This window comes from Stenella coeruleoalba (genome assembly GCF_951394435.1).
Source record: "Stenella coeruleoalba genome assembly, chromosome: 13".
NCBI classification, from domain to species: domain Eukaryota; kingdom Metazoa; phylum Chordata; class Mammalia; order Artiodactyla; family Delphinidae; genus Stenella; species Stenella coeruleoalba.
In genome coordinates this window covers 67,607,770-67,621,495 of record NC_137159.1, presented here as the reverse complement: position 1 = coordinate 67,621,495, position 13,726 = coordinate 67,607,770, and the positions used below count along the sequence as shown (strand labels likewise).

Sequence of the window (13,726 nt, the reverse complement as noted above, 5' to 3'; positions counted from 1 at the left end):
GTCGTGTGAGAGCAGTGATTTTGAGCATGTATATAGTATGAGTAACTTAATTTTAGAATGAATCTTGTTTTATTACGAAGTTATTATGCATGAAATATTTAGAATTTATCAAATCAACTCTTAATTTTCTTCTAGACACAAAAATACTGAAAGACTGTTTACTGGTAAATGTATAAAGTCTCAGTAGTTAATAAAAAGAAACTGATCTTGAATCATGTTTGTAAGCCACGCTTGTTACTCTGTTACTCAGTCTTTATTTTAATTTTTAAAATTTGTGCCCAGATTTTTTAAACAGCTTCACTGAGGTATAATTGACATAATAAATTATATGTACTTAAAGCAAAAGCATAATTAAGTTTTTACATATGTATACAAATGTGAGATTATTACCACAATCAAGACAGTGGCCACCTGCATTGCTCCCAAGAGTTTCCTCGTATCCCTTTGTAATCCCCCTCCCCACCTCAGTCTACAGGCTTGTTGACATGTTTGGCATATTACAGATAAAGTTGTTAAGGACACTTGTGTACAAGTCTTTTTACAGACATATGATTCATTTTTCTTGGGTAACTACCTAGGAGTATAATGGCTGCATCTTACGATAGGTGTATATTTAACTTTTTAAAAAACTGCCAGGGGCTTCCCTGATGGTGCAGTGGTTAAGACTCCGCCTGCCAACGCAGGGGACATGGGTTTGAACCCTGGTCCAGGAAGATCCCACATGCTGTGGAGCGACTAAGCCCACATGCCACAACTACTGAGCCAAAAATAAATAAATAAGAATAAAAAAAAAAAAACTGCCAGATTTTTTCCAGAGTGGTTGTACCATTTTACGTTCCCACCAGCTGTGCGTAAGAGTGCTAATTCCTTCACATCTTCACCAACACTTTATATGGTCATTTAATTTCAACCATTCTGATAAGTGTGTAGTGGTATCTCAGTGCGGTTTTAAGTTGCATTTTCCTAATTACTATTGATGTTGAGAATCTTTTAAGTACTTATTTGCTATCTGGATATGTTCCTTGACAAAGTGTGTGTTCAAATATTTTGGCCTATTTTCTGCTGGGTTGTTTGTATTCTCACTGAGTTTTGAGAGTTCTGTGTATGTTCTGAATATAAATAAATTATTAGGTATATGCTTTACAAATATTTTCTCCTAGTCTGTGGCTTGTGTTTTTTTTTTTTGAAACGAAGCAGTTTTTAATTTTGATGAAGTACAGATCATGTTTTGAAGTCTTTGTTTAACCCAAGGTCACAAAAGTGTTCTCCTGGAAGTTTTTTAGTTTTAGGTCCTGTGTTTATTTGGTTCTGTGATCTGTTTTGAGTTAATTCGTGTATATGGTTCAAGGAACGGATTGGGGTTCATGGGTTTGTTTTTGTTTTTTGGATATCCAGTGGTCCCAGTACTCCCAGTACTATCTCCAGTGAATTGGTGCTGCATATATACACGTTGAGTCAATTGCCTGCTATTTGCAGTAGTTATGTTGTATGAAGTCCTCAGGAGCACTGATTCAGTGATACTGAACTCTTACTCCTTGGGGAAACACCAGGGTTTGGTTTCTGCAAGCCTCTGGTTATAACATTTTTGTCATCTAATTAATACATAACCTTGTTTTATGTGTATTTCTGTTTAAAGATACCTTAGTTTATTTATATACATACACACAAACACATAGCTGATTAACTTACGTCAGAACAGAGTTTATCGAACTTAAACATTTTCTCCATAAGCATATCACAGCCTTTTTACTCTTAGGGACACTAGACCGCACTTCAGCGTTATACTTGGGGGCCATTTTAAATAGTGAAATCACCAACCAAAAGCATAAAAGCAAAAAGTGTGGCGCTAAATAGGCTGGAAAAAGAATACTTAGTATGAAAGCCGAAGTAAAAAGGCAGAGCATAGCCTTGTTAAACCTCATGAGCATTGGGCTGCTCATATGCCTCACTGCTCTATGTATACCTGTTAAAGACCATGAAATCACCACAAATAGTGATTTCGGGGTCTACAAATCAATTTTAGCAAGTAGGCAGATTCTCAAAGAATCAGCCAATAGTGAGGATCATTTATCTATCTATCTATTTATCTATTTCTGGACTCTGTTTTCTCAGTATTGCTGTGATAATCCTCCTCAAATTAATCTATAGATTCAAAGTGAATCCAGTCAAAATCCCAGCAATCTGATTTTAAAATTCAATTGGAAATGCAAAGCACATAGAATAGCCAAATGACTTTGAAAAAGAAGTTGGAAAACTCACTTCAAAACTTGCAAAGCTGCAGTGATCCAGACAGTTGGCATTGCCATCAAGATAGACAAATAGGTTAATGGAAAAGAACGTTGCTCATTGTTTAAGTCTGCCACAAATGCATTAGTGCTTTCTCTTTTCCCATATAACCATGTCACATGGTAGTGACACAAATGCTTCCCTTATTTTGATCTTTAATTACCTTATTTAGCTTTCAAAAGATGAAAATGCTGTTGGGAGCTGATTGCTGTAACTCCCTTTAGGTGTTTGCCTTTTTTTTTTTTTTTTAAATGTCTCATTATCTAATCATCGGTTTTGTTATCTAGGCAGGTCCGTTCAGAAAACAAAGAGAAGAATGCAGTGATGTCTTTTACAGTTACAGACGAACCTGTCTATATTGACTTGACTTTGTCAGAAAATAAAGAAGAGGTAAATAGCTTGTTTCTTAGAGAATTTGTTTTTGGACTTCACAAATACTATTTTTTAAAATCAGGGTTTTGATGATTCGATGATTCAGGAAAGAGAGAACAAAATAAAAATCTTAGACTATTCGAAGTAATCCTTGGATTCTGTATTGAGTGCTCATGAGGGGAGAGGACAGGGCGCAGTGGCGTTTTCAGTAATCCTGACATGTGGGCCTGCCGGTTGGTTCCCTGTTGTCAGCCAGTGCACTTGGTTGTTGACTTAGCTCCTCTAACTTCCATGCTGCGTTCTCATGGACTGTGCTGTCTTCTTAGCCTAAACTTTTATTTATAGGCTTGACAACAACTACTTGAATTGTTATTTTGGTGGCAGTGATTATTTTTAAATTCAAGAGTTGAACATCCTTACTGTTTTGATTTATCTCTTGTTATTTGAAGGGTGGAGAGGGTAGTTGGATTTTCATAAGTAATTATTAGAGTAGACCGAAGTATATTACCTATTAATGTTACATTTTTCTTTTAGCCTGTCAAGTTAGCTGTTGTTTGCAGAGATGGTCAAGTTCATCTTTTTGAACACATATTAAATGGGTAAGTAAGAAGTTTCTCAAGTCAGAAATTTATTTTTCTTCCCTGACTTGCTACTTATTTATACTCCCACCTCAATATTCTTTGCTTTATGTTACTTTTCATTTAGATTGTTCTGAAAGCCTTCTTAATTCTTTGTCCATATGACTACATACATTCCCAGTGAGAACTCAAGTTTTATTTTAAAAGAAATTGGTTCAGTAGGAAAGCTTTGCTTGTGAACTTTGGTGAAGCCTTAATTTCTAACTTTGATAGTGTCACACATTTGTCACACATTTGTGTATCAGTGAATGCTTGTGTTTTGTTGGACAGAGGGGAGTTGCTGATATGATGTGTAGTAGTCATAGACCAGGGGTCAGTAAATTATGGCCTGCAGGCCACATCCAGTAAAGACCACATGTACCCCACCCTGCCCCCCAAACAAAAATATTTACTATCTGGCCCTTTATAGAAAAGTTTGCCAACTCTTGCATGTGCTATAAACATGGTCTGAGACTCAGTCATGTGCAGAATTATGTTAAACTTTAAAATGGTTTCAACTTTTTATTGTCAGTTGGTGCTCTTCCTTTTACAGTTCTATATAGGGATTATGAAAGTAATATACACTTATTTTAAAACATTCAGGATGCATAGACAATTGATTATAAAACTCAAGTCTCCCTCCAGTGAGTTCCACTCCCTAGAGGTAACTTAACATTTTGATGTGTAGCACTTGAGGCCTTTATTTATATAGTCATATGTATGCATGGAATGTATAGTTGAGGGCCCAGAAGTGGTGGGCCATGGTAAGGGCTTGGGCATTTCTCTTTGGGCAGTAGTAAGCTGTTGAAGGATTTTAAACTGAGGATTGATGAGGTTTGACCTAAGTTTTAAGACATTAAGTTTTAAGTCGTTCTATCTGATGTGAAGAGAATAGACCACAGAAGGGTAAAGCCCAAAGCAGAGGCCAAAAATCCTGGATAGAGATGGATGTGGAGTTGGGAAACTAGGAAGAGTGAGTTGGAAAGATAGTGGGGTGCTTACAGTTGGGATTATGGAGGGTGTGTACTTAGTGGTGATAAGATGTCTGTGGTGTGAGGAGCGTGTGGCTAAGGTACAGGGAAGGACAAGGTTGATAGAGGTAGAAGGCTAAAGGAACTGAGAGGGCAGGGTGTCAGAAGGATCGTCAGACTGCATGCTGTATATGGAAATCACTAAGAAAGGGATTCCTCAGTGGAATTGTTGGACAGAGTGACAGCCACTCACATCTTTAAGAGATGCTGAGTGACCCAGAGGCCATTGGATGACGGCAGGAGGGGAATGTAGCTGGTAGCTGGTGACGGCAATTTCAAAGGTTTTGGAGGTGGTGGAGGGAGAGACTACTTGTCTTGAAGTGTTAGTGAAGAACAAGAAGCGTACTTGAATCATTGCCAAGGGTCGTGGCACTAAGGGTGTGGGGAAGGCTGCCGAGGCAAGCAAGGTGAGGAGAGCTCTTAGAGAAGTTGAGGATCTAATTTTGTTTATATTTTGCTGATCATTTTGCTCCTGGAACTCTGATGCAGAGGTCATGGTGAGGATTCAGGGGTTGGAAGCAATTAGAGATGGGGCTGATTAGAGTAGGGCAAGAACAGAGCCATTTGGGGCTGAAGCTCAGAGGGGTGGTGAGAGAGCACTTGGGAGCTTGGGGCCATTTGTAAGGGTTGACAGAGTGGGATAGAAGAGCAGCTGTGCCTCAAGGCAGGGTTTGGTGGTGAGGTCTTGAATGTTGGCAGGGTGGGGATAGATGAAGTCTTGACAGGAACACTAGTGCTCTGGGACACTGGTCACTCCTGATGATGTGGAGGCCGGGGGAGGGTCACATTTCGTGACACCAACTTCAAAGAATTAGTGTGAGATGCTATTTTCACATTTTCTAATCTCATTTTTTTCCATTCCCAGATACTGCAAAAAGCCTTTGACTTCAAACTGCACAATTCAGATAGCAACGCCTGGGAAAGGCAAGAAATCAACACCAAAACCCGTCCCTATTCTAGCAGCTGGTTTCTGCTCCGACAAAATGTCATTGTTGCTTGTATATGGCAGTTGGTTTCAGCCCACCATTGAGCGAGTGGTACGTAGCTGCTCCTCTGGAGTAAAGCAGTGCAACATCAACATGTCTGTGGAAGAGAATGATTTAAAAATGATATATTGGTCTGCTTATTGGAATACTTAAGAAGATGTCATATGTTTCCACTTAACTGAAGGACTTTTCAGTGGATGGTTTATTTTAACTTGTGAGAACTCTGTTTATAGTTGGTCCTTGAACAACACAGTTTTGAACTGTGTGGGTCCACTTATGCATGGATTTTTTCCAATAGTAAATACTACAGTACCTCACCATCCAAGGTTGTTGAAACCACAGATGCGGAACTATGGATACGTTATAACTATGAACAAGTTATAAGTGGATTTTTGACTGCACAGAGGGTCGGCGCCCCTAACCCCTGCATCGTTCAAGGGTCAACTATGTAATTTTACTTAACCCAGTATATCCAAAATATCGTTTTAATGTTTAGTATAAAACGTTATTTGAGATATTCTGCCCCCCTTCTTCCTTTATTTGGTATTATGTCTTTAAAATCTGGTGTATATTTTTCACTTACAAGCCCATCTCAGTTTGGACTAGCCACATTTCAGGTGCTCAGTAGCCACAGGTAAATCTTAATAAGAGATCCTGTAGTAATAGCATGCATTGAGTATTCTAAGTGGAAATGTAATGGGTGGGGCAGTGGTTTAGGTTTTTTGATTACAGAAGTTTCTTTGGAGACTTTTGGTGAGTTACTATGAGCATGTCCAATAGGTGAGAGACTATGAGAGGAATATCTCTTGCTTAAGCAATCTCTTGTTGAGTCTATTTAAAAATACTTCTTACTTTAAAAAAATGTAATACATGGTTATGGTGTGACAAAAAAGGGAGAGAAGTGTTAAACTGTAAACATACGTCTCCTTGCCATACGTGGATCTCATAACCTCACTCTCCAGATGCAGCCTGTTTCCTGTGTGCTTTGTGTCTTTCCAGATATTGATTAGGTGGGTATAGAGAATTACCTATAACTTTAAAGCCTTGTAGGTACATATGTACTTAGCTGCATCTCACTTCCCCTCCTGTTTAATACCATATCAGGACATAGAGATTCACCTTAGAGCATTTTATTAATCAGCATTGCTTGTCTTTGACTAGCTTGTGGAAGGATAGCAGTAGGAAATTTAGGGTAGGATCAGTCTTTTTTAGGATAGATTATAAGATGATGAGCTAATAATGTTTTCTTTAAAATCTGTTACGTTTTAAATGTCGGTCTTTTAAAACTGCGTATGTGAAAGATTTGAGCAGTACATAACTGAAGGAAGTGAACATTATGCCTGGTATCTTCAGAGGTGACCCATTTTCCTCATATGGCATCAATCTGAATGGTGATCAGTCTGAGTGACCAGGAGTTTTCTGTGGAAGCCTTCTATACTTTTTTGTATTTTTATAAAAATGCATTTCTTTTTCACTTTATTCTTACTCTCAGTTACTTTGTTTGACACTTTTTTTTTTTACCTTCCACCCCCTTTCCCTCTTTAAAATTCTATTCCCAGGCTTTAAATTCCAAAGAACCTCATATGTGTTTAGTAAGAGATATTTCAATCTGCTGGGCCCCAAAAGTAGAAACAGCTATAACAAAGGTGAGTGCATTTCATATTAGAAGTTAAGAAAAAAGATATTTGAGTGAATTGAATTGTTATGTAATACTATGTTTAAACTCTTAAAATCCTCTTTATGATCTTGTCTTAACAAATTTTGTGGGATTAGGTTTTAGATATTAAGACTGTAAAACTTTTTTCATTTCTGTGCTCTTGATTTGTTGAACGAATGAGTGAATAGGTGACTAGAAGTTGAAGACCTTGGATTTATTTAATTCTTCCTCCTCTACCCCACCCCCAGTGCAGGATCACTGAGTAAATATCAGTATCAAATTTATCAAATTATTTCATCAATTTATATACTTAAAGGGGCAAAACTTTGTTGAGAGGAATGCTGTATTTCAGGGTGGAATAAAACCTAAATCCATGATGGGGCTGGAATTAAATACCAGATATAAGAACATTATTGTCATGCTTTATTTTGAATATAATGTGGCATCTACATGGAGACATCATGTGTTTGGCAGTCTAATGAAAAAAAGGAAAGCCAAGACATGCTATGATGACATTCAAATGGTTTCGCTTCTGGCTGAGTTTCAGAGATGACACCTTTCTCTTGGCTGTCTGAGCATTTCTGGCAAAGATCAATTATTGGAGGTAGTCATAAAATGTACAGCTTCACTCTTTAACGTTTTTTTTAAATTATTTATTTATTTTTGGTTGCTTTGGGTTTTTGTTGCTGCGCGTGGGCTTTCTCTAGTTGCGTCGAGCGGGTGCTACTCTTCGTTGCAGTGCGCGGGCTTCTCATTGTGGTGGCTTCCCTTGTTGCGGAGCACGGGCTTCAGTAGTTGTGGCACGTGGGCTCAGTAGTTGTGGCTTGTGGGCTCTAGAGCTCAGGCTCAGTAGTTGTGGCACATGGGCTTAGTTTCTCTGCAGCATGTGGGATCTTCCCGGACCAGGGATCGAACCCCTGTCCCCTGAATTTTTAAGTCAGTGTGTCATTGCGTGATCTGTAGATTTTGTTTTTCTTGGTTCTTACTCTTACATGTTGCAGGCTTTAAAACAATGAATGTTCAGATTATACTTAAATGCCAGTATTCAATTAAAATATATCTTTAATTCATATCCTATTGAGTTAGTTACATTAAGTTTTTCAGTAGGAAAACCTTTTAAAAGCTGTTAGTTTTCTCATTGGGGATAAATCTTGCAAAGAGTAAGACAGTTTCCTTTGTCACACCCCTACTATTCCTGTTTAACAGGTGAGAACACCAGTGATGAATTCTGAAGCAAAAGTTCTGGTGCCTGGGATACCTGGTCATCATGCAGCTATCAAGCCTGCTCCTCCACAGACTGAGGAAATAGAGAGCAAGAGGAAATTAGGGGAAAAGGAGGTAATCCACTCATTCTGACCATTTTTGAGTTTGAAATTTAAGATTACTTGGGAGATTCTAAGAATTATATTGGATGGAGCCAAAGCTGAAACTTCAGAAAATGGAGAGGACAAAACTCTTATTAACTGAAGAGGGTGCTCTTCTGGCCATTTGGTCATTGTTAGCTGGATAAGGTAATTGTAGATTAAGCCAGGACTTGCTGTGATGATTTTCATTGGGTTTCGCATGTTGCTGAGTTCCAGTGATGCCTTGTCTCTTGGCTGTCTGAGCATTCCTGGCTGGTTTAATGCTAGTTAGCCTTTAAAAGTGATCGTCATTATAACCTCTTAAAGTGCTTATAAATTTCATTTTTTCTCAACTCTTAAAACCCTCTTGTGATTACTGTACTTGTCTGTGAAAAATCCTCTTTTTTGTCTTCCATTCACTTGTCACTCTTGTCTAAGTAATCTAGAATTTTAACTGTTTTATCATTAGAGAAAGAGTGTTTCTTTACCTGATTTTAAATGTCTTGCTTTATTGGGGGTGGGGGGTTGGGGAATAACACTGCTGTTCGTAAAAATTGTTTCTCAATAACATGATATCTGATTTAAAAATAAGGTGTCAACTTCCTCTAGTTTGGCCTAGATCCTACCCTTTAATTTTTTCCTACCTTTTTAGTGTTTTTCATAAAACATAACCCAAACAGGAGGCTTTACCAAAGCCTCTCTGTTTGCTTTGGTAGTAATAGAACGTTCGTATTTTGATGGAGCTTCCAAGGGGCTGGCAGAACGTAGTTGTTAGATTTGCTTTCATAAGGGATTAGTTATGTACAAGTGAGTTTTTGTATAGCAAACAAACAGAAAAATAGGAAGACATCTTATAAATTTTGGGGGGAACGTAACTGTCTTTATGCTCTTTTGATAATATTTGTTAGCAAAAGATCCGAGGTTGATGGCAAGGGATAATTACAGAAGGGGAAGCTTTTGTGATTATAGGTCTTTTCTTGTGCTTTAGTAATCAGTTGCCTGGTCCTTGTCTTTTTTGAATCTTCATATAGAGGGGATTTTATGAATTACATCTTCAAATCATGGTTTTCATTTTTTTTCACTGGAGTCTTGGATTGCAGGTATTACACTTGGAAACTTGGATTGCAGGTATTACACTTGTCTACGACATTGGCCTTATGGTGATGAGATTCTATTGGAATGAGGAAGAGCGTATTTGTGTTTTTCAGTGTTGAGGTGTGAATCAGTCAGTGGCTTTTGTCTTCTGAGACATAAGCACAAAGTAATTTGACCAAACTGCTTTAGGTGTTGTCTCATATAACATTAACTGGTCATTTCTGTTCTGTAGGTTAGCATTGAAGAACGCCTGGGAGCACTGGATATAGATGCGAAAAAAGAAAAGGACACCCTTCCACAGACAAACAGTTTTCCAGTTCTCCTCACACAGGGTTTAGAAAGTAATGATTTTGAAATGCTAAATGTAAGTATTATAGCAGTTTTTAAATGAATTAAGATGGTTAATTTTTCTTAGAAAGTGATTGACAGCACATTTACAGAATGAATAGTCATGTTATGTAGCTGTCTTGAATTTAATGTTTTGTGAGTTTAGTCAAATATATATCACTTGGTGGCACTATACAGACAGTCACCAACCTACAAAGGGATTGTATTAAATTATTTTGAACCTGGAATGCATTTTCTCATAGAAATATTGTTGTGAATTGTTACTAGGCTCTTAGGCTTTAGTTCACAAAAGCCTTTATAAACATTGTGTAGCTGAATTATAATACTCAGCATTCTAGATCACAATTTATATTTTTTTCTGTAGGAAAATGCGTTCCTGAGTTTTTACTCTGGATTCCAGAAACTTAATTCCCCCTGGCCGTGAGAGGGGGCGGTGAGGTGGAACCTTGGCAATGGATAGGAGGTTTGGGGGAAAAATTCAAGAGGGTTGGGGGTATATAAAAGGGAGGCACTTACGATTTCTGTGTTTGTAAGTTGGTGACTGCTTGTACGATGTTGCTTAATTTAGTCCTCTTAAATTCCAGAATTTGAAAGTGGTCTGTAGAGAAAATTTAAGTGTAAAAAATTGGACTTAAGCACTGCGTGATCAGATTAAAGCAGTTTATATTTGCTAAGTGCATTTATTCCTAGTGACTCGTAGTGATATTATGGTGCCACTTAGTGTAGATGTGACTTTAATATGCAGCCTATGAATAAGGTCTCTCTGACTTGTATTTTGATCTAAATGGGAATATCTTATATTTGTGTTTAAGGGGATTTTGCAAAACAGCAGGGGGGAAACCAGGCATATCTAAAAACCTGAACTTACCTTTAAAATAGTTTGTGAGTGTATGTATTTTGGGAGGTCAATTTTAGTTTAACATGGCATACAAACCTAGGTGAGGATTTGGTGAGAAATAAGCTATAGAAAACAATTGACAGTGTTTTTAAAATATAACTTATCTGCCATCATTGCTTACTTAACTGTGCTTTGAAAACTTCTTCAGTAGTACAAGTGAACCAGTTATTGTTTTGTTTTGTTTCTAAGAAACATTTCAAAACATTTAGCAGTACAGTGGGCCACCATGAACCCATCACCCAGTTTCAAAAATTATTAGCACTAGCCAGTCTATCTATTATTGTTTTATCTGTTTGCTCACCCCCTACCCAGGTTACAGTGAAGCAAATTTCAGAACTATTATTTATTTCATCCACAAATATATCCCTGTTCAACTGTAACAATAGAAATTCCTTTAAAAAACATAACCACAATTCATTATCACACCTAAAAAGGTGAACAGTGATTCCTTAAAATCATCAAATATCCAGTTAGTATTTATCTTTCGCTGATTGTCTTGTAAAGTTTTTTTTTCTTTGCTTTCTTCAAAACTGGATCCCAACGAAGTCCACACTATTTGGTGGATTTGCCTTTTCTGTCTTTTGCAATTTGGGGAAGCTAGGTTATTTGCTCTAAAGAGATTTCACATTCTGGATTTTGCCTCCTGCAAATCCATTTTACTGGGTCATTTAACCCAACAAGTATCATTTAATATACTTCTTGTCCATCATATTCCTGTACAATGGTAGTTGGATCTAGAAGCTTGAAGAGATTCAGATTAGAATCATCTGGCACTTCAGATGTGACAGTGTGTACTTTTGTCAGGTGTCATAGAGTTGTTGGGAGAGTAAAGGAAATGATGTTTGTGAAAGCACTTCTTAAATTGTAAAGAATTGTACGTGTAAGATCTTTTCATTATTCAGGATTTTGAGGTGATACGTCATATTGTTTAAGTAGAAGTCAATAACCTTTAAAAAAAAAAAAAAGAAAGAAAAACTAGAATATAGGAGTATTCCCATACTGTATTACCTGGGATATCATGCATTCTAAAGAGAAAGAGGCAAGTAAAAAAATAAACCAAATACTTTTTCCCCTGGAAAGTGTGTTCCTCATTTCCAAAGATAACCTTCTGAGGATATGTGAAATATAATAGGAGGTCATTAAAAATAGGAATGAAAGGGAACTTCCCTGGTGGTCCAGTGGGTAAGACTCCGCACTCCCAATACAGGGGACCTGGATTCAATCCTTGGTCAGGCAACTAGATCCCACGTGCATGCTACAACTAAGGAGTCCACATGCCGCAACTAAAAGATCCCGCAACTAAGACCCAGTGCAGCCAAAATAAATATTAAAAAAAAAAGAAAGAAAGAAGAAAGTGAGCAGTGTCAGGTATGCAACATAGGACCAAAGGTGTGGTTAAAAATCCCTGCTGTAGAACACTTGACATTAAAGTTTGTGGCTTTTTAGGAAAGTGGCAATTTGACCTAAAGAAATAGTCTATAGCTTATGCAAAAAAGATAGGCTCAGTCATTTATATAATTCATGGCACCCATAGGAGTTATAGATTTTTAAATATTTTAAAAATTTTATTTAAATTAAGTATTTCTTAGAAGTTCCCATTTGCAGTAGTACCAAAAAATGCCTAGGATAAATCTACAAAAGATGTTTCTACCTCTACATTGAAAATTACAAAAATTGGGAGAAATTAACCAAGGCCTATGTTCATGCTTGGAAGATTCAATATTGTTAAGATGAGCAATTCCCCCCAAATTATTCTATGTATCCAATACATTCCCAATTAAATTCCAGCACAGCTACCTTTTAGAAATTCAAAGGACATGAAATAACCAAAGTAATTATAAAATGAAGAGCAAAACTAGGGAGCTTACCCTACCTGATTTCAAGAAAAAGCTGTAGTAATCAAGATAGTTTGGTATTAGTGAAAACATAAATATAGATTAAGGAACAAAAATAGTCCAGAAATAGACCACATGCAATTGGTTTTCAGTAAAGGTGCTTCTAAGTTGAGTCAATTGGGAAAGCAAAGTCTTTTCAACAGTTGCAGTTGAATCAATTGAATATCTATATGGAAAGAAAATGCATCTCAACTCTTTCCTCACATCTTACACAAAAGTCTACACAAAAATAGGTCACAGACATAAATGTATAAACCAACCCTCAAAACTTCTAGAAGAAAATAGGAGAAAATGTTATGCAGATTTGCATGGAAAAAGCCTTCTTAGGTTCATCACAAAAAGCATGAAACACTTAAGGAAAAATTGGTCATTTGGATTTAATAAAAATTAAAAACTTTTCTCTTGAAATGACACTGTTAGGAGAATGAAAAGGCAGGCCGCAGCCTGGGGAAAAAAAACCAACTTATACATCAAAGGATTTATATCCAGAATTGATAAAGAACTCTTAACTCAGTAGTGAGACTCAACTCAAATAAAAAACAATTGGTAAATGCGTGAACACATATTTCGTAAAAGAATTCCAGTGGCCAGTGAGTGCATGTAAAGGTATTATACATCATTAATCATCACAAATGCAAATTAAAACCACAGTGAGACAACACTACATACCCATTATAGACTGATTAAAATTTAAAAGACCAGTACCATCTATTGGGGAGGATGTGGAGTAACTGGAACTCTCATATCTTGCTGGGGGAATGTAAAATGGTACGCCTACTTTGGAGAACAGTTGGGCCATTTCTTAAAAGTGAAGGACACATCTACCATAAGATCCTGCCGTTCTACTCTTAGGTGTTTACCAAGAGAATTGAAAACAAATGTTCATACAAAGACTTGTACATGAATGGTCATGGCAGCCTTATTTTTAATAGCCCCAAACTGGAAAGAACCCTGAACACATGAAGGGATAAATTGTTATCTAACAATGTAAAGAATGTATATTGCTTCATCAACAACATGAATGAATCTCAAGCTTATGCTGTGAGAAAGAAGCCAGACAAAAAAGTACATACAGTTTGATTTCATTTATAGAACAATTCTAGAAAATGCAAACCAGCATGTAGTTCAGTGGTTGCCTGAGGACGGTGGGGTGGAAGGGAAGGATAGAATGTAAAGGGTCCAAGGAGACTTGAGGGTG

The 13,726-nt window shown here is 37.1% G+C and overlaps 1 protein-coding gene across 1 annotated transcript in view; it reads left to right on the top strand.

Moving 5' to 3' along the window:
• The window catches only part of WDR43 (WD repeat domain 43), a 47,204-nt gene that overhangs the window by 22,908 nt on the left and 10,570 nt on the right, over window positions 1-13,726 (top strand). Inside the window, exons 6-11 of the mRNA XM_079940460.1 lie at window positions 2,574-2,676; window positions 3,193-3,257; window positions 5,172-5,343; window positions 6,852-6,938; window positions 8,156-8,287; window positions 9,620-9,751. Of these exons, the coding sequence (XP_079796586.1) occupies window positions 2,574-2,676; window positions 3,193-3,257; window positions 5,172-5,343; window positions 6,852-6,938; window positions 8,156-8,287; window positions 9,620-9,751 (691 nt within the window). The remainder of the gene's footprint in view (window positions 1-2,573; window positions 2,677-3,192; window positions 3,258-5,171; window positions 5,344-6,851; window positions 6,939-8,155; window positions 8,288-9,619; window positions 9,752-13,726) is intronic.